We start from the raw sequence: 22,820 nt of genomic DNA on the forward strand, positions 1-22,820 counted from the left end.
CAGTCACATGGGGGATCCTAACAGGACTTCCTTCACAGGGCTTTTATGAGTAACAAATGGCAGACACTTGGAAAGTGCTTGGTAAACCATCTTCATCATCCTGTCACACAGAAACTGCCCCTTTGTTGTTGCATTTAAGTGGATGCACTTACATGAACCTCTGAGTCCCTACTAACGGGAAGAGAAAGGGACTCACCTCGTTCAGTCTTTATGATAAAAGGACTTTGCCCTTGCAGATGCCAACCTGAAGCCAAAGGTAGAATGCAGCGTGGTGACAGAGTTCACTGACCACATCTGTGTGACTATGGATGCTGAGCTCATCATGTTTCTCCATGATTTAGTGTCGGCTTATCTCAAAGAAAAAGAAAAAGGTGGGTAGCATGTTCTTGTTTTTTTTTTCTCTTCTTTTAAGCTTCAAGGGAGGCAGCCGTGTGCCATTTTATGGATTTGTATGGTCTAATGGTAAAACAAGTAGAATGTCTCCTTCCTTTATGAGTTGCAAATATCAATAAGTAAATGAAATAAACATGAATATTAGTAGGACTGTGTGATAGACTTCTGAGTATCTTCTACGTACACAGCACTCTTTCAAACCATGCCTCACATCAAATGCAGAATGTTTCCATACACATATGTACATTATCAGGCCTTGTAGGAGATTTTCACAGAGTAAGAAAAGAAAAGCTCTTTGAAGAAATATTGCTAGCCAAAATGAAATGACTAAAGAAAAAACTACATGATAAAGTAGCATGAGTTATGTACATAATTGGGAAAACGAAATTAAATAAATCTGTTTAGAATGTAGAGAACATTTTCTTTTTATAAATATTTCGACCTCAGTAGTGTTTGCTTTTATGAGCTGATGATGTTAGTTTACTCACTGGAAACGTAAATGTTTGCCCGCTAAGAAATGTACGGTGACCCAAACACTCATGTGGAATTGTTCGAATATATATGGTGTGTCCATACAATGGGATTATTTAAAATAAAGTAGTTTGAAATGTAGTGCTATGGAATGCTCTCCAAATACACGGCTTTTATTTATTCAATAAGTATTTACTGCACAGAACTGTACGAATGGAGAACAGTAAAATGACAGGCGTGATTTTTAAAAACCGCTTGGTATAGATGCACAGGCAGACCTCGGAGATCCCGCGGGCTCAGTTTCAGACCGCTGCAGTAAAGCGAGTCGCCACGTTTTTGCTGGTGAAGGCTCTTGCCTGCGCTGTGTAGAAAATGCGGCACCCGATGAATGCAGTAAAGGGAGAAGTGCCTGCCGTCTGTTCAGGTTGCACTGTAACGCTGTTTCCTTTTCTCATGAAGAAATGAGTATAAAGTTTGTCTTACAGGTATTTCAAAATAGCCTCATGATAAATGTCTGAGTGAAGACAACAGAAAGAGATTATCAAGAGGCCGTGTTGAAAGAGTGCAGAGGCAGCATCGCATACTAGATTCATTCCCAGTGTATTGTTCCTTCTCCTAATTCCCAACGAGATTATAACCAGAGCTCCACAGTGCAACCATATTACCTAATTAATCAGTCATTTTATGCCCAGTTGTGTCTTGAAAACCTGTGCCCTAAGAGAAATACTTTCTTTATTAAATACTGTATTTATTAAAGATATGAAAGCTACCTTTGTTCAGTTCAATTTTATATCTATTATTTAATTGCCTATTACTTGTGACCTTTCAGAAAACATTTACTAAATAGAATGAACAGGCTGCTTACATTAAAAACTCCTAAGTTAATACCACTGTTTAAGTATATGTATAGCCATTAACATACTAAAAGCATTGAGCTGTGCATGCTAAATGCGTGAATTGTATGGTATGCAAATCGTATCTCAATAAAGTTGTTAAATGCCATCCTCCTGCAGCCATTCTTTAGGAAACCTACAACTGTCAATTTCAGTGCCCTGTGCCCGCTATCAAATAAATCTCAGCAGTCTTTACCATTAGCTTTAGGCACACAACTATATGCGAAACATATACTATTACTTGAAAGTAAATGATGATATATTACTTCTAATTGTAAGATAGTAATTTTGATACTGTCCTCAAGCAGTACCAATAATTGGCACATATTTATGGCTTATTTAAAAATATTACTTTTATAAAAGTATAATGAAATGAGGTTTTAGCCAGTTCATAAAGAAATGATAAATAGAGCCAATTATCCTGTTCCTATAGTGATTTAAAATAAGTTTATAAGGTAAATATTTGCAATATTAATCTATCATTTCCATTATAGCTATTTTTCCACCTCGGATTTTATCTACTCGACCAGGACAGAAAAGTCCAATTATTATACATGATGACAATTCCTCTGACAAAGACAGAGAAGACAGCATCACTTACACTACTGTGGACTGGAGAGATTTTATGTGTAACACGTGGCACCTAGAGCCCACTCTTAGGTAAGAGTAGTGAGTGTATATATTACCTATATCCTGTGGGGTTATTTCGAGGGAAAGGTTATAAACTATGTATCAGGTTAAATACTTTTTATCACAACATAATTTCTAGAAGTTATTCAGGTATAATCTCTACAACACCTTACTGCAATTTTTGCTGTTTTTTTCTGCTTTTGTAAGTGTTCTAGGCAAGGCAGAAGGAGTATAAACACTGAGAATAACTCAGTGCTGATCAGCTGTCCACTGTGTGACATTTTGACAGTTAATCACCAAAATACAAGAATAACTCCATTTCCATAGGTGCTGTTATTTTTTCACCATCTCACCAAAATGTTATTTGCAGGTGCTCGAGGTACCTACAGTAAACTGTTTTGTTACTGGGTTTGGGAAGATACAGTTGTAGATGTTATATATCATTATTAAGGAACCATTACACCTTATCACATATGTCATGACAATGTAATAGGACCTATACTGTCACGGTGCCTTTCTGTCTGCATCTAACACAATATAAAACCATCCCTGAAATGCAGAAGTTAGTGCTGTCAGATTCAGGTCCCTTTACTGAGTCATGTTCTACTACAATCATGATCCCAGTTAACTTGTTTTCATACCAAAATTTCAAAAGTATTTTCTAATTTTAGTTGTTTTTATAATTATTGCCATAACTAAGAGCACTTGCTTTGCATGTCCTTGTTTGTGATGAACATTCACAACCTTCTTCCTATTTTTCCCTTTCCTCTCATCTGCTTTGTTCTTCAAACAATAACTGTGTGAATCATGGAATAACAGTATCAAAAAAAATCTGTCACACTCTACAACATTCTGCAGAATGATACAGATTTCATTCGATAAGATTATCATTCAGACATGTTTATACCAAAATAATTCCAGACTAACAAAATTTCCATTTACAGTGGACTCCTGTGTAAGCAGAAAGTAATAACTTTGTTAGTTAGTAATTTGTATTCAATAAAATTTGTTGAAACCAAATCAAAAACACTTTGGTATTAATAGTACATATATGCATGAGAAATATTAACAGTATCTTTCAAAATTAGCATAAAAATAGTTAAGTTTGCTATAAATATCTTCCTTTATTCAGCACACTCTCATGAAACTAGTTATGGTGTAGTGGTGGACAGCATGGCTAAGAGCAGTGGCTCTAAGCCCAGCTTTGTAGCTAAGTGACATTGCCCAGAGGGCTTAATAACAACCCCTCTCTGCCTCGGCTGCCTCATAGGAAAAATGTAGAAAATGGTATCACCTACCTTGTCGGGTAGTTATCATGGTTAAATGAGTTAATTAAAGCGAAATGCTTCTAACTTAGCAGATCAGTGTTGAATGTGCCCCTTTTCCCTAATTCAAATAGAGGGAGAGATCTGATAGAAGTCAAAATGACAGTTACTACTGATATAGCTGGTAACAGACTGTGGTCTGGATGTCTGGCAACAATGGCTTTCTACTACAGAATCCAGGTGTGGACTTACCTACAGGGTCTCAGTGATGCTGCACTGGAGGTGGGGAGGGGGAGGGCAGGGGCTGGAGTTGTGCCGTCAGCAGCCTTGTGTGCTTACCTAGTCCCAGGCAGCCTGAACAGTCTTGAGCTCACCTATCTAGGGGCCTGTCCTTGAAAATCCTGCGGAATAAGGAACAGACCAAAATGAATGGTTCCCAAGCAAAGGTGGAGGGCAAGTACTGAGCTACATTACTCGGTTCCTGCATTAATGTTCCAATCAGATATATCATCAATAAGGGGGCAGAGAAAGGCCAGGAGTGATCACTAATGGCGGTTCCGCTTATTGAAATACCAAGAATAGGAATAAATGGTTCTTCCTTCTAACATATTTAGCACATAGTAAACAGTGTATTTTAGCCTTTTTCCCCCACCATTATGCTACATACTGTTGAACTCTAATTTTTTCAGCTTTATTAGATGTAATTAATAGCAATTTTAAGTGTACATCATCACGATTTCATATATGTATACACTGTGATTCTCCTCATCAAGTTAATTAACATCTTTTAGAATGAACCAGATGTCCTTTAAATGTTTAAAATGACTGTGTAACTTGAGGTCTAAATAAATTAATCAGAATAAAATCCACTAAACTCCATTACTGTGTGTAGGTTTACCAAGGATACTTATGATCACACATTTTTTAATGCTATTATAGTGAATCCAGAAATTGTAAATTATTCAAATGCACCTACTGAAAATATTTTGTCTTGAGCACATTGTAAAGGTTTAATGATGCTCTCTAACTTACCATCAGGACTATGCTAGCACACTGTACTCCTAATTATTATTTATAATTATTTTAGATTAATTTCTTGGACTGGAAGAAAGATTGATCCAGTAGGTGTTGATTATATTCTTCAAAAGTTGGGCTTTCATCATGCCAGGACTACTATTCCCAAATGGCTTCAGAGAGGAGTCATGGACCCACTGGACAAGGTTCTGTCGGTTCTTATCAAAAAACTCGGTACTGCACTCCAGGATGAAAAGGAAAAGAAAGGAAAAGACAAAGAAGAACACTAAGACAGCAACTTGATCTGTGAACAAATTATGATCCGTTAAGTTTTATTACACTGAAGTGTTTTTTTTTGTATATTAAAATTATTTAAAAATATAACTTTAAAATAATTCTAATTTTGTGGCCATTAAAGGTTTATAAGTTAACCTGTTTATTTTAGTTCCACTGTTCTGAGTACAGTGAAGTATTGCATGATAATGTAAATTTTGTGAAAAACTAGATTAAAATACATCCATCTCAGTAGGGTTTATAACTGTATTATGTGCAATATGATTCCTGCATCTTAAAATATTTTCTGAATAACTGTGAATTTCCTGTTATTGGCCATAACTTTTAGAAAAAAATCTTGTTGATAATGTGATTTTTTTTTTTTTGGTAATTAATTGCATTTTTTTTTAAAAAATATAGACTTGTATAAATACCTATTTGTATATAGTTTGAGTAACTGTGATAGGATTAAACATCACTAAAATATTGTTTGTAAGTATTGTAATAAAGTCACAATAATTGGTTTCAGTCAGTAGTTGTTTTTGAGTCTTTTCTTTTATAGATCATTTTTATAATTAATAGATACCCACCCTGTGCCAGTTATTAGATGTTTTCATAGAAGATAGCTAATACTTATAAAAATAAAAAGCCTTATAAAATTAGCTCAAGGAGGATGCAATCAGAGACACAGCAGAAGCTTCAGCAATACTAGGTATTATATTCTATTTCTTAAGCTTGTGGTCAACACAGCTGTTTGTTTTTATTGTAACACTTTATATGTTTGTACGTATTTCATGCATATGAAGGTTCATGTTTAAAGCATATTTTGTGCTTATGAGGGTATATATACAATGTACATGCATTAGCATAATAAGATTTTAAAAGACTAACAATCTAAAATAATACTCAAAAGTAATTATAATACTATTACTCAGAACTTGAGTTTAAAATCAGCCAGGTCAGTACCATCAGTTTAAAGGCTGAATAAACAATAGAATGAAAGATCCTAAAGCTAAAGGACAACTCTCAAGAAGCCGCCGGTGCAGACTCTTGCGCTTAGGTAGATAAGGCAGTATTCTCTCTGATAGCTTTAAAGAAATTTTTTTAAACCTCCAGGACAGCCAAGATACTTAGCCAGCCAAGGGCATATACAGATATATAGTGTTAGTGGGTGCATTAAGAATTGCTATCTTTTGTTACACAGCAATCTAGTAATACAACTAAGAACAAAACCCTAGTGACTAGAGCTGTAATTTTACATTCTTTCTGCTAGACCACCTTACCTGTTACCTGCTTGATCTTTGTATCCATCCTCAATCACCCCTATAGTTGAAGGCTATATGAATATTATGTCTACTGGTCAAACTTACCAGAGAAGCAAATTCTTTTGGATCTAGAGTCTAAGATAAGACTGGCAGAAAGTAACTTCATAAAACAAAGTAACTAAAAATTAAATTAGTTCCTTACTTGAGTCTTACTGCAGGTATTAATTCTCTGCTTCAAAGAAAAAGTTATGCCAGTAAGTTCTAAATGTTAAAAATTTCCCATGGCTTTAAATATTATTAATGTAAGAGATTACAAAAAAAAATGATATAAGTATAAACTTACTCTATTTCTGGCATTTACTGTGATAATGCTATAAAAAGAAAAGGGCAATTTAAATCTGTAACTATTCAAAATTTCTGTCTCTCTGTTGGACAAGGCTATGAGCAAACCATATCCGTGCATTGCTGATGGGAAATATAAATTGCAACCTTATGGGAATTCCAGAAGGAGAAAAGAAAGTATATTTAAAGCAATAATGTCTGAGAACTTCCCAAACCTGGGGAGAGAAATGGACGCCCAGATCCACGAGGCCCAAAGGACTCCAAATTGGTTGAACTGGGATAGGGTTACATGGAGACACATTATAATTAAATTATTAAAAGGCGACAGAATTTAAAGAGCAGCAACAGAAAAGTCGCATACAAGGGAACCTTATAAGACTATTGGCAAAATTCTCAACAGAAACTTTTCGGGCCAAGAGAGAATGGGATGACATATTCAAAATATTGGGGGAAAAAAAATAACTGTCAACCGAACATTCTATACCTGGCGATGTGGTCCTTCAAAAACGAAGGAAGGAAAAAACTTTCCCAAATGAAACCTAAAAGAGTTCATTACCACCAGACCTGACCTACAAGAAATGCTAAAGGGAATACTTTGAGAGTGAAAAAAAAATGCTGATTAACATCATAAAAACATAGAAAGGTAGAGTAAATCTCACTGGTAATGGTAAATACATAGTCATAGATTCTGCAATATGGCAATACTGGTACAGAATTCATTTACAACTAAATGCTAAAAAAAGGTACTAAAAATAACCATAGCTACAAAATCTGTTGTTAGTTACACAGTGGGGGGAAAAAAACCATGTAAATTGCAACAGCAATAAGCTAACTGTGAAGGGGAGAAGTAAAAGTGTAAATTCTACAAATTCCATTTAAACTGTTATCAGTTTAAAATAGAGTGTTACAAGTTTAAGATTTTATGTAAGCTTCATGGTAACCACAAAGGAAAATCCTGTAGTAATTTTATATATATATATATATATATGATAAATGAGTCAAACATAATGATAACAAAAGACATCAAAACAAAAAAGCAGGATAAGAAACAAGGAACAACATCTATAAAACAACAAAATGACAATAGTACTTACAAATAATTAAACATAAATGGATAAAATTATCCGGTTAAACATAATGGCTGAATGGATTAAAAAACAATACCCAACAATATACTGTTTTAAAGAGACTCACTTTAGCCTTAAAAACATATATAGAAAAGGACAGAAAACATGTCAAGCTGCCAAATAATTATGGAAATGCAAATCCAAACCACAATGAGATACCCGCTCACCGCTGATGGACTGGCTAGTATCAAAAAGAAAAAACTAAGCGTTGGTAAGGACGTGGAGAATGTAAATCAATGCAGTCACTATGGGAAACATATGGAGGTTCCTCAAAAAATTGAAACTAGAACTACTACATCATCCAGCAACTTTCTATACTATTTATAATTCTTCTGTAAATATAAAAGTATCTCAAAACAAAACTATATATATGCTTTACCTTCAAGAGTAATTTTTACCCATTCCTTTTACTGCTTGAGCTGCTATTTCCATTCCAAATCCCTCCTGAAATTTGATCCTAATATAATTACATATTTTTGTACTTAAAAGTTTTTACTCATCATCCTTTTCATGCTTCTTGGCAACAAGTCAAAAAAAATTTTTTTAATTTAAACAAAAGTTTCTAAATGTTAGAAAAAAATTCTGGGTTATCATTATTAATGGCATTTGATCAAAGCAGTATAATCAACACATTTTGATCATCACTAAAGAAATATGCTTTTACTGAAAACGCATTGCTTAGCGAGAGGAATGAAGCTGTTTTTTTCCTCCCAATTAGTTCATTATTTGTGGATAGGTAATATTTCTTGCTAGAGGGAGAATACCATCAATTCTATTGTTATTTTTTCTTTCCTTCTCAGTTAAAATGTTTTAACCCTTGAGAAACTTGTTCGTATTTTTTTTTTTTTTAAAGCAGGGTATTTCAATTTTCTTATAAACAATGTCACTCAATTCCTTGACTTCCTTCGGGGCTAAGTGCCAAAACTTATTTAGTAATTTCCTATTAAAAATGTTTTCGGCGACATCGGCTAACACCTCCGTGAGGTCCTCCTCAACTCTCAGGAGAACGGAGAACTGAAAGCGCGTCCGGGGGGAGCCGCGAGGCGACGGCCCAGCAGCGCGGGCGAGGTGGCCGGGGCGCAGGGCCCCGTCAGGACGGAGGGCGGCGTCGCGGTCGGAGGCTGGCGTCGGACAGGAGGCTGACGACGCGGCCCGCCCGCACCGCCTCGCTGGACTTCCCCAGGCCGCGGCGGTGCCACGCTCGGAGCATGAGGGCGGCAGTGTGCGGCCTCGCGCGCGCGACGCTCAGAGGCGCCCGGCGGCGCCTCACGCTCGGGGCCGCGGGCGCATGCGCGGGCCCGGGCACGTGTGCGCGGAGGCGGTTGGTGATTGGCCGAGGCGGGCGCGGGGGCGCCCGTCGGCTTGTGCAGGGCCGCCGCGAGGCCGCTTTCGAAAGCCGCCGCGCTGGCCGCGTGGCTCTCAGGCGCAGCGGCCTGAAGTGAGAGGTTGAGGCCGGGAGGAGGCAACGACGGCGTCAGCCAGCGAGCCCCGCGGCCTGCGGCCGGGCCTGAGCTGCTCGCCCGCGGGCGCCGACCCACAGGGCCGCAAGGACGACCTTGGTGGGTGGGAGTTGGGCCGGAGCGCGGGGCGCCGCCAACGGGCCGCGGCGCCTCGCCTGTCAGCGCGTTTTCTTTTCCCCTTCGCCCTCCTGACGGCAGAGCAGCTTTCGGGCTCCCCTGCACCCCACCCCCCGGGGCGCCCCAGCCCTGCTGGCCCCTTCTGCAGCGGCGCGTACGGGAGGGACTGACTGGGCCGACGGGGCTCCGTGCCTTTTAAACTAGTCACAAAGCCGCCATGACGTCAGTTAAAGAGACGGAGCCTCTGTGTGTCAAGGCCATTGATGGACGTGTTGTTCCTTTGTTTGTTTACTTTTGGAGTGTTTTTAGTTTACCTAGGGCTTTGTTCCTCATTTTCTGCCAATATTTATTTGTTTTCTAAAATGATTTGTAGGTGAGAAAATGTCCGCCAACAATGACTGGTTTCAGAGCTCCCGGGTCCCTAGCTTTGCCCAGATGCTGAAAAAGAACTTGCCAGTTCAGCCATCAGCCCAGACGGTAGCGGCCCCCACCGCACATTCCTCGGAAAGTTACAGCCTGTCGCATATGGCATCCAAGGTTACGCAAGTGACGGGTAGGACTCCTTTTTCATTTGTAATAATGCCTAAGTTCTTTGAGACTCAGGGAGGGCTGTTATGTTCTTTTTAGCCCCCGGTTGAAAGGTTTCCTGGGTATATGTTCATTTACCTGTGGCTGTGTCCCGCCTGGAACTCGGATTTGACTCCTGACAGTGTCAGGAGCCTGTAGAAAGTCTTCCCCTTGCTGTTACTTATTATTATTATTATTATTATTATTATTATTATTATTATTATTTATTTTCACCAATTGACGAGTGTGTGTTGCCATTTTGAGGTGAGGCTGAGTTACACCTTCAGGGAAGGTATTGGAGTGATACTGATTTGTATCCCACATAGCATTTACCACGCTATTAAATATAAAGCAGGGACACAACACACTTTAAAAATTTGGTTGAATTCAGGGTAGAAAGGTAATATAAAATAGTCAATGGAAAGCAAAAAACTAGGGTATGGTCTCGGGTCTGTGTCTTACTCCTTTCTAGGTCTTAGTGACATCATGTGTAAACATGACTTAGAGAGCTTCTGAAGACCTTGACATCACTAAAATTCTGTGATTCTCTGATATTATTTAATGGTATGACAGTGATCATATTTCTTTCCAAAATAATCTTTTACTCCAAAAGATATACAGTAACAGGTTGCACTTGTCATTTGTTCCAAAACTGAGTAGTGGAAATTTGTATATAATTAAAAACACATATGACCAAGTGTGTCAGGGACAGTCTTCATTTAAGGGGAGGGTTTAGTGCTTTGCTTATTTTCTTTATTTTACCAAATTGACAAGTGTAAACATTTATTTTTAGGTAATTTCCCAGAACCATTGCTTTCCAAAGGTCTTTCATCTATTTCAAATCCCATCCTCCCTCCAAAAAAAATACCCAAGGAATTTATAATGAAATACAAACGAGGGGAGATAAATCCTGTATCAGCCTTGCACCAGTTTGCACAAATGCAGCGGGTTCAGCTTGACCTTAAGGAAACAGTAACAACAGGCAAGTGCAAAGTTGTATCTGGTTTTACAATATTGGGAAATATTTTCCTATTACAAGCAGAGCACAAGTGGTACTAAGTTTGATTATTTTCTATTTTCAAGTAATGGTAGGGTTCTATAACTAGTTTTATTTTTGACAAGTATACCTAAGAAATTTTATGTTAATATAGTGTTAGCCTTTTGAGCCTCTGCAAATAACTCATGTAAAAAATTTTTATAATCATTAGATTAAAATTTTTGTGTATGGCTACTTGAACTGAAATCACATCAGTCATGTAGATTATGTTCACATGTAAATACTTGTAGAGTAAACATGCTTTTTAGAGATGTTAAGTATTTGGACTATGATTATCTTATGAGAAGGATTCTGTGATGTTGATGCATAACAAAATTATGGTCAGATTTGGCTTCTGAAATTCAAAGATTGAAGATAAAAATATCACATGATCGATAACTCGTCTGCAAACTTGTCTATGACTATTTTCTCCATTCTCTTTAAACTGCCCCATAACTAGAAGATTCTGTTACCACGCTGTGCCTGTGGAAGACTATAGGAGTATAAATTGGTCAAATGCAGAAAGCACTTCTAATTTCTTCACTGTATGACCAGTGACTGGGAAGAACTTTAAGAAAGTCGAGAGATAAGAGAATTGGTGCTCTTAAAAGGGATTGACAGGCCGGAGATATGACTGTCAAAGAAGCACAGTCTTTAAAAACACGTGCATGTGCGTGTGTGTGCGCACGTGTGTGCTTACCTTTGCCAGGCATTATATAAGACACTGTCGCTCCATGTATGGCCCTATTGTTGATGCTGAATCTGGAGACAGCCTGGCAGCTTGACAGGGTCCTCAACTAGTTGAGTGGCCCATCCACCTGTACTTTAACCTATATGGGCCCTACAAAAAGTTGATAGGCCTCGATAGCTGGTTTTCCACATTTTTTGTACTGGGATGAGTTCCTGTGTAACAGATATCTTTGCAGGATTATACTGTGAAGTCCTACAGCATTCACTCTGAGTTCTTTTTCAAGGTAATGTTATGGGACCATATTTTGCTTTCTGTGCTGTGGTGGATGGTATTCAATACAAGACGGGACTGGGACAGAATAAAAAGGAGTCTAGATCCAATGCAGCAAAGTTAGCTCTTGATGAGCTTCTACAATTGGATGAACCTGAACCAAGAAATTTAGAAACATCAGGTAAGTACTCTTGATTATAAAGTTTTTGTATTTTTAAGACGGAATCACCTGAAAGATTTATGTTTAATGAAGGGTTACCTGGCAACTACAAAGTAGAAGTAGCAGGATTTGAATAATTTCCTTCCATTGTTGTTTGATTGCTTATATATTTAATAGTATTTAACATTGCTTTTATATATTTCAGCCCCAAAAGAGATAACATGTTGCTGAACTGTTTGATAACTCTTCAGATTGTCAGTGGGTTCGAGTCCTGACACTTGATTATCTCTATAATTTATTGGATTCTTATTATGCACTTAACACTGTACATTTATTTATTTTTGCCACACCTCATAGGTTTCGATGTGTAGTCTTATTGTTTTCAAATAGTTTGTCATATTCTGTATTTAATAAGTAACTAGGAAAGTACTTTGTTAATTTTCATGTTATTGTCTGTTCACTATTTTTCACTATTATTAAGCTTTTAGAGCTCGGTATAAAGATTTTGGTAAATATCTTATACATGCTGGAATTATAAATGTCATTTTATTCTTATTTTCTTAAAATACTTTGATTTGTATTTTACATGTTATTTGATCTATAAAGAGCAATGATGTAATGATTTTACTTTGTTATGGAGTGTAGCTTTTTAATTCAATATAAAATTACTTTTCATTCTATTTTATAATATGCTGTATACATTATATATTATATATATAGTTCAGTACTGGAATTTTTTTTTTTTCCTGATACTTATGGTGCGACTTCTAGTTATTTTTTGTTTTTGTTCAGTGTCATAGACTATCTTGTTTTTATGAGTTTCTATTTGGCATAAAATTAAATGGTATTTTGACATAATCAGAGAATATTTTAATAGAACATTTGACATTTGACTTTACTATAAATGTCTGATAAGTATTGTTATGGGTTTTTTGTTTTGTTTTTTCCCTCTTTTGGTCACATGGATGTTTTGCTGTTTTTTTTTTCTTTTCTTTTAACTATTTGGAAGGATAGTGACTTTAACCTAGAAACCCATCTTTCTAATATGAAGCCAGTCTTGACAATTTTGAGTCCTGATTTTATCACTTGATAATTTTGCTGTCTTTACAAACTTTCATGTTTGTCTCTCATTTATTTATTCAGTCTTTATTCCTACCCACCTACAGTTCAGTGGAACTAGTGATTTATTTCAGATTTATTTTTTTATGTCTTTGCCTTTCCAGAGTGTTTAACAAGTTAATGTGAAAAGCAGAATTTGTAAGAGTTGAGTATTTATTTCTTCTTTTCACTGTTAACTTTCCATTAGTTTTTCTTGTCCCATTTTCCTTATTTATAACATAAATTTTAAAAACTCTAATTTTAATTTTTTCAAAATTCTGAACTCATCAAAATTCTTTTATATATATATTTTATATTTTGTAAATTTTTTTAAAGATAATCTTATTTTTTATTAACTATATTAAAAACTTTTGCACTAAGTATTTGTAAGGGCAATGCGATTAATAATACCAAGTTATGTTTTGAATCTTTAACAGTTTTTGACACAATGATTTAAAAATCTGGCATTAAGTTTAGTTTATTTCAGTACCTCTTTAAAAAAATTATTTTAAAAGTTTTTAGTGTGGTAAAAATAACAAAATAAAACTTAACATGCATATATATAAAGCATAAAACCATCTTTACCATGTTAAAGTGTACAGTGTAATAATGTTGAGTGTGCTCACTTTGTTGGATTCCAACTTTCAGAACTCTTCATCTTGCAGAACCGAAATTCTATACCCATTAAATAATTATTTTTCATTCCTTCTTTCACTAACCCCATGGCAATTACCATCAATTTTCTACTTATATGAATTTGACTTCTCTAGAGTCATATGAGTGGAATCACAGTTTTTGTCTTTTTGTGACTGGTGTGTTTCAATTAGCATAATGTCCTCAAAGGTCATGCATGTTGTAGCATGTATCAGAATTTTCTTCTTTATTAAGGCTAAATAATATTCTAGTGTATGTAACACATTTTGTTCATCCATTTGTCCGTTGATGAGCACTTGTGTTGCTCCAGCCTTTAGCTGTTGTGAATAATGATGTTGTGAACATGCGTGTGCAAATCTCTCTTTGATTTCCACTGTTCAATCTTTGAGTTTTATACCTAGAAGTGGAATTGCTAGCTCATACATTAATTTTATATTTAATTTTTTAAAGAACTGCCATATTGTTTTCCATTATGGCTGTACTGTTTTACATTCCCACTCACAGTGGATGCTCAAGAGTTCCTATTTCTCCACATCCTCACCAACACTTACTGTTTTCTGTTTTTTTTGTTTGTTTGTTTTGTTTTTTACAGTAGCCATTCTAATGGGTATGATGGGGTATTTCACTGTGGCTTTGATTTGCATTTCCCTAATGATTAATGACTTCTAGCATTTTTTCATGTACTTATTGGTCATTTATATATATATTCTTTAGAGAAATTTTGAACTCCATTTCTTTGCCCATTTTTAAATTGGGTTTTGTTTTTTGTTGAGTTTTAGGAGTCTTCTGTATATTCCAGATATTGATCTCATCAGATATGTGATTTGCAAATATTTTCACCCCTTCTGTGATTTGCATTTTTCCTCTGTTAATAGTGGCCTTTAATTCTCAAAAATTTTTAATTTCGATAAAGTCCAATTTGTCTATTTTTTCTTTGATTGCCTGTGCCTTTGGTATTAGATCTAAGAAATTATTTCCAAATCCACTGTCATGAAGTTTTCACCTGTGTTTTCTTCTAAGAGTTTTGTAGTTTTAGCTCTTGCGTTCAGGTCTTCAATCTATATCAAGTTAATTTTTGTACATAGGGTTAGTTAAGGATCTGACTTTATTTTACATGTGGATAACCAGTTTTTCTAGTATCATTTGTTGAAAAGACTGTCTTTCCCCCCATCGTATAGTATTGGCATCTTTGTTGATAATCATTTGTCCAGATACATGGGGATTTATCTCTAGGTTCTCTGTTCTATTCCATTGGTCTTTATTCCATTAACATACTTTTTGATTACTATCCCTTTGTATTAGATTTTGAACTCAGCAACTGTGAGTTTTCCAACTTCATTCTTCTTTTTCAAGATTGCTTTGCCTATTTGGATTTGGTGTTTTAAAATGCAGACCAACTTGTAAAGTCACATTTTCTTTATTTATTGATATTATTTGTGCTTGATAAATAGGATTTAATTTTTAGCGTTAATTTCACTTGGGCCCTACGCGCTTGAGTAAATGGAGAAAAAAATCCATCTTTCACTGAGTTTTTAAAGTTTTGCTTATCTAAAATTCAGAACATATATTTCTAACAATAGTCAGCACTTGCTGAACTAACGTGAGCCCCAATGTGACGTTGTCAATCTTTCCTTGTTAATGTCTAGATATTTAATCAGTTTCTTATCTAACTGAAAATTAAGTTCACTGTGGCAGTTCAGTTTCTTTTCTTTGTCTTTATGAGTGATTCCTGAGAGATGCTAACTACTTTAGTGGAAGCTTTGCTCCTGCAGCCTCTTCATTTAAGCTTTTCTGATCTTTTTTTGTCCCTTAGGTTTAGTGTCTTGCTTTTTTCTTATTTTTCCTGGATTCCCTAACTTTGGAACCAAATTGCTAAGCCATTTCAAAGAATGAGACTTGAGCTTTGAAAGCTTTGACTATAGCATGCCCCTAGAAAACATATTGGTAAAATAGCATTAAAAGCAATCATTTTTACTTCTTAAATTTTTGATAAAATATTGATTTAAAATGTTTTGCATAGTATTATTGTAAATAGAAAATCGTTCCTATGCATCTAAAACAGGCTTCTTTTTAATTGCTTTTCAGAATGTGACATCTATTACAGAGCAAGCTCTCTAGTAGCATAAGGCTAGGACACCCAGAAAATGTTTGTGTAATCGGTTTCAATATAGGAAAGTTTTGACATTTATCAAAACTTAGCTAATGAATATTTGACAGTTTAGAGTTGGCAGAAGTATACAGAAAAAATAATCATTCTTGAATTGATATGTTATTATGCAACAGTAAGGTACCTGCTCTTTGGAATAGTGAAGTTCTGTGTTTCCTTATATATATTTTTTTATTTACAGGTCCTCCACCTATCCCTGCAGATCCTATTGCTTCACCTGAACCAGCATATGTTTCAAAAGTACATTATGGTAGGAAAGTCTTTTATGGTGTTCTTTTTTGGAAGAGTAACCCAATTAAAAATTAGAACAACATAATTAAAATATGCATAGGTATGAAAATATACATTAATATTTTATCATTCAAATCTGTCATGCAAAGAAGAAAATTTCCTTTTATACTCTGCTAAAAATTACAGTAAGGAATGGAGAAGAAAGATTAAAGAAATAGCTTTTTTCCTAAAAAGAGATACTTCATCAGTTGCATGTAATGGCCTTTTTGAGAATTCTTGCTTTGGTGGACTTGTCATTAATGAAAAACCATTGGCTTTCTGGTGCTTGATGATCGGGACATTCATGTCAAGTCTATTCACTTGTTTAAAAAGGTAGTTATTTGTCACTCAAGCCCAAGAAAACTACAACTGCAGTTCAAGTTACTAGTATGCCCTAACCTAGGACCATTTACTTCTCTATGCATGTAATTTCTTCATCTATAAAACAGTCATAACAATAATTACCTTATTGTTATGGTTATTAAGAGAATTAAATGAATTCATACACGTAAAACAGCTGTCCTCAACCTTTTTGGCCCCAGGGACCAGTGCTCCCATGAGCATCTAATGCTTGCCGATCTGAGGTAGAGCTGAGGCAGTGTTGCTAGCGCTGAGGAGCAGCTGCAAACACAAATGAAACTTCTCTCACTCATCCACTGCTCACTTCCTGCTGGCAGCCCTGTCCCTAACAGGCCATGGCGCAGAATAGTCCTTGGCCCTGGGGTTGGGGACCCCTGATGTAAAACACTTATGTCAGTGCCTACACACAGTGGTTGCTCATTAACTAGTAGCTACTATTATTTTATTATAACACTTCCATTGTATTCAACATCGTATTTTGGTTATTGTATACTTTTCCCTTTTAGTTATGTATCTCTTAAAAGGGAGGAAATTATTCTTAATTTCTACATTGCCTACATAATAGTAACACTTTAGACTTTAGAGTTGAGATATTTGTAGAATTAAAATGAAAAAGAAAAAGTGTCTCTTCTAGGTCTAGAGATGAGGATTTGAGAACCGTTTTATGCCTACTTAAGCTTGGTTTCCATTGTTTTCTAAATAAAGAAAGGCTTTGCGCATTCGTGTACTTGCATGGAATAAAAGGACCAGACTAGAGGGAAAAAAGCACATTCAAAAGGCAAAATCTACCAATAGTTAAATATAGTGACCTCGCAGTTCTAAGACTTGATGAACAGAAGGGTGGTGAGGGATCAGCCCAACAACACTAATCTCTCAATTTGAGAAGGAGCATTAGTTTTTCTGGTCGGCTACTGCAGATGTGTTTAAACAATAGTGAGATAGAACCCCAAGTCAGTGATTGGCAAATAGTACAGATTATGGTAACCCTGAGAAAACAGATCAATCTATGAGGAAGAAAGAATACATGGTTAGTAATGTGTTTAAAGAAATACAAGAGTAGAGTCAGGTTTGCTAAGGTCAAGTGTAAGTCAGAGAAAGAACAAACATCATCCTTCAAGCTTAAGTGTAAACACAGGAGTTGGATGTTATCACTTTTGAGAAAAAAAGATTTGCACCCACAAAAATCTCCTGAACATCTCCTGTCAGGCCTGTTAGGGACGATATCACTATTTCACAGCCTGTCTACTTTGCCATATTTCCAGCCGTACCATATTTTCATTAAAAATAGTGATATTTTGTCTCTGAAGATAGGTTCAAGTAACTCATGATACTAAAGATCATTTGAAATTAGCAACTCAAAATCAAATTATTGTAATTGGAATTACGTGTGTCATGTTTTTATCACATCCTTCATTTATAGTAATTTGTGAGAACATTTTGTTTCCTCAATAGCTGGCACTTGTAGGGAAAACAATATTGCTCTTGCTTCTTATTCCTTCACACACATGCTCATAGGAAACACATTCAGTAACTAAAATTGTATTATATTCACAATATTGATTAATTCCTTAAACACTGAATTAAGATCAAGAGGTATATCAAAATTTTATAATGTATAGTGAAAGATTCTCTTGCCAAACACATAATTCTTGTCTGTCAGAACTAATTGCAGTATATTTTTCTGTTCTATATCATAACACAAAATAATTACTAACTATATAGAACGTGTTTAATAAATTATAGTAGAGTACACTCATTCTATGGAACCATTAGGAAGAGTGAGGTGGCACTCATGTCTACTCTTGAATGATATCCAAGACCAAGAAAATGCAAAAAATGGGTTCTAACATGCCCCAGTTTTTATTTTTTTAATTGATGTATATTTATATTTATAGGTTATTTTTCAAAATACTCATAAGAAATTGGTAATAGTGGTTGCATTTGGAGAAAAAGACTTCTGAGTGTATACTCTTATATTATTGTTTTAGTAAAAAAAATAAGTTAAAATTTAAAATAACATTAAACTGAATACTGCTCTTGTATCATGAGTTTTTGGTGATAAGTAGAGCCAAGTTGCTGAGTACTTCTCATTCACATTTTTACTACATAGAGACCAAAAACTAATTTATACACCGCATACTGATGGTTTTGACCAATTTGAGTGAAATATATGCTAACATGGAATTATAATAATAATTCACACCTCTACATTGTATGCTTTGCGATTATATAAGATATAGCCAGTAATTCATTCTTTCCTCTCCAGAGCTTCATTTTGTGATTACCTTTGTGACTTTTTTCATTTATTTTCATAATGTGACCCATTTTTGCCAAGAAGAAAGCATTAACAATATTACCAAAGAAAAACTTAAGTTTAATATAAAGAAAATTTAGGTTAATATAAAGAAAAACATGTAAATGGCTTAACTAAAACAAGTTGTATTTAGTAAGCAGAATATTAGCTGAGACTGCTAACATTGAACTTTTATTATTTGTGCATCTTTTTAATGTAATTATTATTAAGCAGGTAAAAAATTTTCTATGAAAATTATGATTAACTATACATTTCATATGTATGCGATGCATGAGAGCAAAATTGTTTCATCGCTTTTTTTGTTCTGCAAATATTAAATGTACTGTGAACCACTTGGTAGTCTATGTAGCAGCCATCCTGAAACATCAGGAACTCTGGGTGGTTTGCAGCTAAACTTCCTGAAGCACAACGTTAAGTGATTCTGCAACCTCTCGTTCTCTGGGACAGCGGTTCTTTGCTAGGGATACACAGGCATATGCATGCAAAGCAACAGATGACCAGGGCCCTGCCCTAGAATTTCAAACTCATATTTAAAAAAAAAAAAATCACTGGGTGACTTTTGATGCACATTTTTTGTTATATACTGTTCTATGGTAATCCTAGTAACTTAAAACTGTCTTTACTCCCTTTCAAAGTTTAGCACATTTTTAGTGGGGACTTGGAACCGTATCAAGAATCTAAGTGCTTAATGCTTTGTAGTATTTCTCAGTGGGGCAAATGTTAAGGAATGGGTTTTGTTGATTGTCACAGGGACTGGGGAAGACTGTTGGCATTCAGTGAGATGTCAGTTGTCTGACAGTGTGGGAGAGTCCCATACAACAAAGAATGGTCTTGTGTCCTGTATAACTTTTTAATATTTAATTAAATGTAAATCAGTAATTTTATAATATGTATGTTTTTTTACATTTTTTATAAGAAGTTATCTTAAAAGCTTAATGACTTGTGTTCTTTTAAAATTGAGTACTTTAAAATTTCAATCATGACATAGATTACAAACTTGCTCACATATCTTTATAAATTGTTAACTTATTCAATTATGAGGTTATAATAGGAATAATGGAGGCCTCTAGGAGAAAGTACAGTGCTGTTTAAGTTCATATTGCGTTTGTTTTTTTTCTAGAAGGGAGACACATGCAGTATGCAAAAATTTCTCAGATTGTTAAAGAAACATTTAATCAACTAATTTCTAGACATTTGGAATATCTGAAATGTAGCAATTCATTGTCTGCTTTTATAATTGAAAGAGGTAAGTCCAAATATTTGGGGTATGTTGGTTTATAGAAAAACTATTAAATATCTTAATGATCTGAGCTGTACTAGTGTAGTATTTTAATTATCTTTGCCCCTGTTAATACTGTTGTTTTATTGATTGTAGTAGCCTTTTCTAGTAGGTGTGGGTCATTAAACACAAAGGTTCTCAAAGGTAGAGATCAAGTATACCAACCAGAAACCAGTAGAGAACTATAGAAGGGTGCAGTGCCTAACATTTTAAATAATAGCTGTTGGAACCAGTACCAACCTCGAATCTAATCTCCATTATAAGAAACATTGAGAAGGGCTCTATAAAAATTAACATCTCTTTTATTTTCAAGTAAGAAAAGATTAAAATATGAAAAATCATGGACCTGTGGTTTTTCTTGTGGACATTATCATGTGATTCCAACTACATCTTCTATTTACCCTTAATGTTCTATATTGATCACTAATTAAAAATATTTGAATTGTATATTTATCTCTGAATAAGATATTAAAGATGATATAAAAGCAATGTGAGATTTGGTTTCTATTCTTAAAGAGTTTTTATGATCTAGGTGGGAAGAGAAGATATATATACTGTTGAAAGTCCAAGATGATAAACATCAAAAGTTGTTTTCCGTAATCTAGAAATGCATGAGAATTCATAGATAGGAGAAAACTGATAGGGTTAAAATCTTTAGGAACCAGTGAGACTTATGGTAGAACTTTAAGGACTAATGAGATTTGGATAAATAGAAGAAAGGAAGACATTTTTGGAGAGAGAAAGACATGAGGAGAAAGAGTAGCAGTGAGAAAACTGTTAATGGGACAATGAGAGAGAGCTTTGCTAGTGCAGAAGACCATACATGCAGGAAGAATCTGCGTTAGGGAATCACAGCTAAGATGGTTGTGATGGAGCACCTACATTAGAGTTGAGATAGACATGAACAAGAAAAAAATTTTTTTATAAAGTATCATTTCAAGGTTACATAGGAGAATGGTGTTTCCATACAAACAGAGAATCCGGATGCTGATGTGAAATTGTCTCAAGAAGGGCATGGGTGAGAAGAATAAACCTGGTTTTAGACACATGATTGTGAATGGGGTGAGGAAAGCCTGAGCAAAACCAAGTACACATTTCTGGAATACTCCCATAATCAGTATGCATTTAAAATGTATTGTTGGAAACCTCACATTGGCATTCTTCACTCCTAGCCAGCCTGTCACTGGTAGAACTGCTCACACATTCTCTGTGATGGCTGTTTCATACTTTTCCTTTGTTCTCAAATGCCCCACAACTTCTCTTCCATCCTTGCCGTTAGCTAGGCCTTGCCTCGTAATTATTAATTATTAATTAGGTCTGTAAGAAGCTATCAGATCCAAGCTTCCTTCTGACCCCGCCACCCAGTGTGTCCTCCTCCACTCATGCCCATTGTCTCTCCTGTTAAAGTGGAGGAAGGCTCGCTCCTCTTAAAGACTAGTCCCTTCACTCAAATTCCAATTCTGCTTCCCCTCACATCTCAGTAAATCCCTTCTTTCTGTTATCCCCTCTTTTTCTTGCATTATCAAACTTAAGTATCTCCATGTAACATTGTAGGTCAAGTTGCAAAGCTGAGAAAGAAGCTAAGTTCTTGGCTGTGCTATTACCCTTTATAAGTCAGAACTCACATCACCATTCCAGAACTTATGGTGACACTGTATAATTCCCCTTTATCACCACTTCCCCTCCCCCTTACTGAAGCAGGTACACTAGAGATAATGGAACTTTATTTTCCCATTTAATCCTACCCCTCTAGCTTTCTCCATCTCAGTAAGTGGTAGTCACCCAGTTGCTCAGACTAAAAATCTAAGTAATTCATTATTTATCCCTTTCCCTAACTTCTAGCAATTTATGTCTAAGTCCTTTTGATGATATCTCCAAACTATCTCAGATTTGATCATTTTTTTTCATTTAACCTCCATCATTTGAGACTTAAGTTATTATCTCTTATCTGGATTACTATAACAGGCCCCCTAATTCAGTTTCTTGGACCCTGCATACCGCATTCTCATAGAGGTATGATCTTAACATGTAACACAATATGCTTTTTGCTCCCTCACCTTTAGTAGCTTTGCCAGAGCCCCTGGGTAAAATCCATAACCCCTTCAGCATGGTTTATATGATGCCTCTTTCTTTGACCTCATCTTATACCATTCCCTTCATCCCACTTTACTGAAGTATCTACGCTTGTCTCTCAGACCAGAGTCTGCACAAACTGTTCCTTTTGATTAAAATGCCCTTTATCTCACTATTTATGCCTCTTGCTTCCCTTCCTGAAACTTAAATTTCAGGTTTGTAGAGAAGGACTCTGCAGCTGATCTGCGTGAGGTGACTCCCCCCACCCCCCACCCCTGGCAATTCATTTCATTAGTCTTATATTTGTTTCTTTCAAGACCATTATTACAATTTGTGGTTTGTTTAGTCTTCTTGCTATTTCTCCTATTAAAAGCTTCATGAGGGCATGTCTCGCTGAACATTTTACTCCTAGCATCTGCTTCAGTGTCTGGTACATGGTAGGACTGCAACAATTTTTGTTGAATTGATGAAGTTACTTTAGGTAGTTGAAAATGTGAAAATGAATTTTGTTTGAAAGACTTAGGACTAGAGATTTTCCGAAATCATTGACACCGAAGTAAAAGATAGAATGAGAAAACAGAACCATGAGCTAGTGACAAGGCTGTAGAAAGAGCCCATGGTTAGGATGCGA

At 35.6% G+C, this 22,820-nt stretch overlaps 2 protein-coding genes across 9 annotated transcripts in view; both read left to right on the forward strand.

The window, feature by feature from the left end:
• KIAA1109 (KIAA1109 ortholog) overlaps window positions 1-5,471 on the forward strand; it is a 113,948-nt gene extending 108,477 nt beyond the window's left edge. For 6 of the 7 annotated variants that reach the window (XM_036233451.1, XM_036233454.1, XM_036233453.1 and 3 more), the window contains 3 exons: window positions 237-371; window positions 2,252-2,417; window positions 4,740-5,465. In XM_036233451.1, the coding sequence (XP_036089344.1) occupies window positions 237-371; window positions 2,252-2,417; window positions 4,740-4,956 (518 nt within the window). In that variant the 3' untranslated portion in view covers window positions 4,957-5,465. Of the gene's footprint in view, window positions 1-236; window positions 372-2,251; window positions 2,418-4,739 lie in introns of all 7 variants that reach the window. The other variant, XM_036233450.1, reaches the window with a different exon arrangement.
• Window positions 5,472-9,157: 3,686 nt separating this feature from the next.
• ADAD1 (adenosine deaminase domain containing 1) overlaps window positions 9,158-22,820 on the forward strand; it is a 61,514-nt gene continuing 47,851 nt past the window's right edge. The window contains exons 1-6 of one of the 2 annotated variants that reach the window (XM_016135500.2): window positions 9,158-9,232; window positions 9,624-9,803; window positions 10,611-10,799; window positions 11,828-11,995; window positions 16,075-16,143; window positions 19,958-20,083. In XM_016135500.2, coding sequence (XP_015990986.1) covers window positions 9,632-9,803; window positions 10,611-10,799; window positions 11,828-11,995; window positions 16,075-16,143; window positions 19,958-20,083 — 724 coding nt within the window. In that variant the 5' untranslated portion in view covers window positions 9,158-9,232; window positions 9,624-9,631. Of the gene's footprint in view, window positions 9,233-9,450; window positions 9,804-10,610; window positions 10,800-11,827; window positions 11,996-16,074; window positions 16,144-19,957; window positions 20,084-22,820 lie in introns of those variants that run through there. The other variant, XM_016135501.2, reaches the window with a different exon arrangement.

Source organism: Rousettus aegyptiacus, unplaced genomic scaffold, assembly GCF_014176215.1.
Source record: "Rousettus aegyptiacus isolate mRouAeg1 unplaced genomic scaffold, mRouAeg1.p scaffold_m13_p_16, whole genome shotgun sequence".
Taxonomy (NCBI): Eukaryota; Metazoa; Chordata; class Mammalia; order Chiroptera; family Pteropodidae; genus Rousettus; species Rousettus aegyptiacus.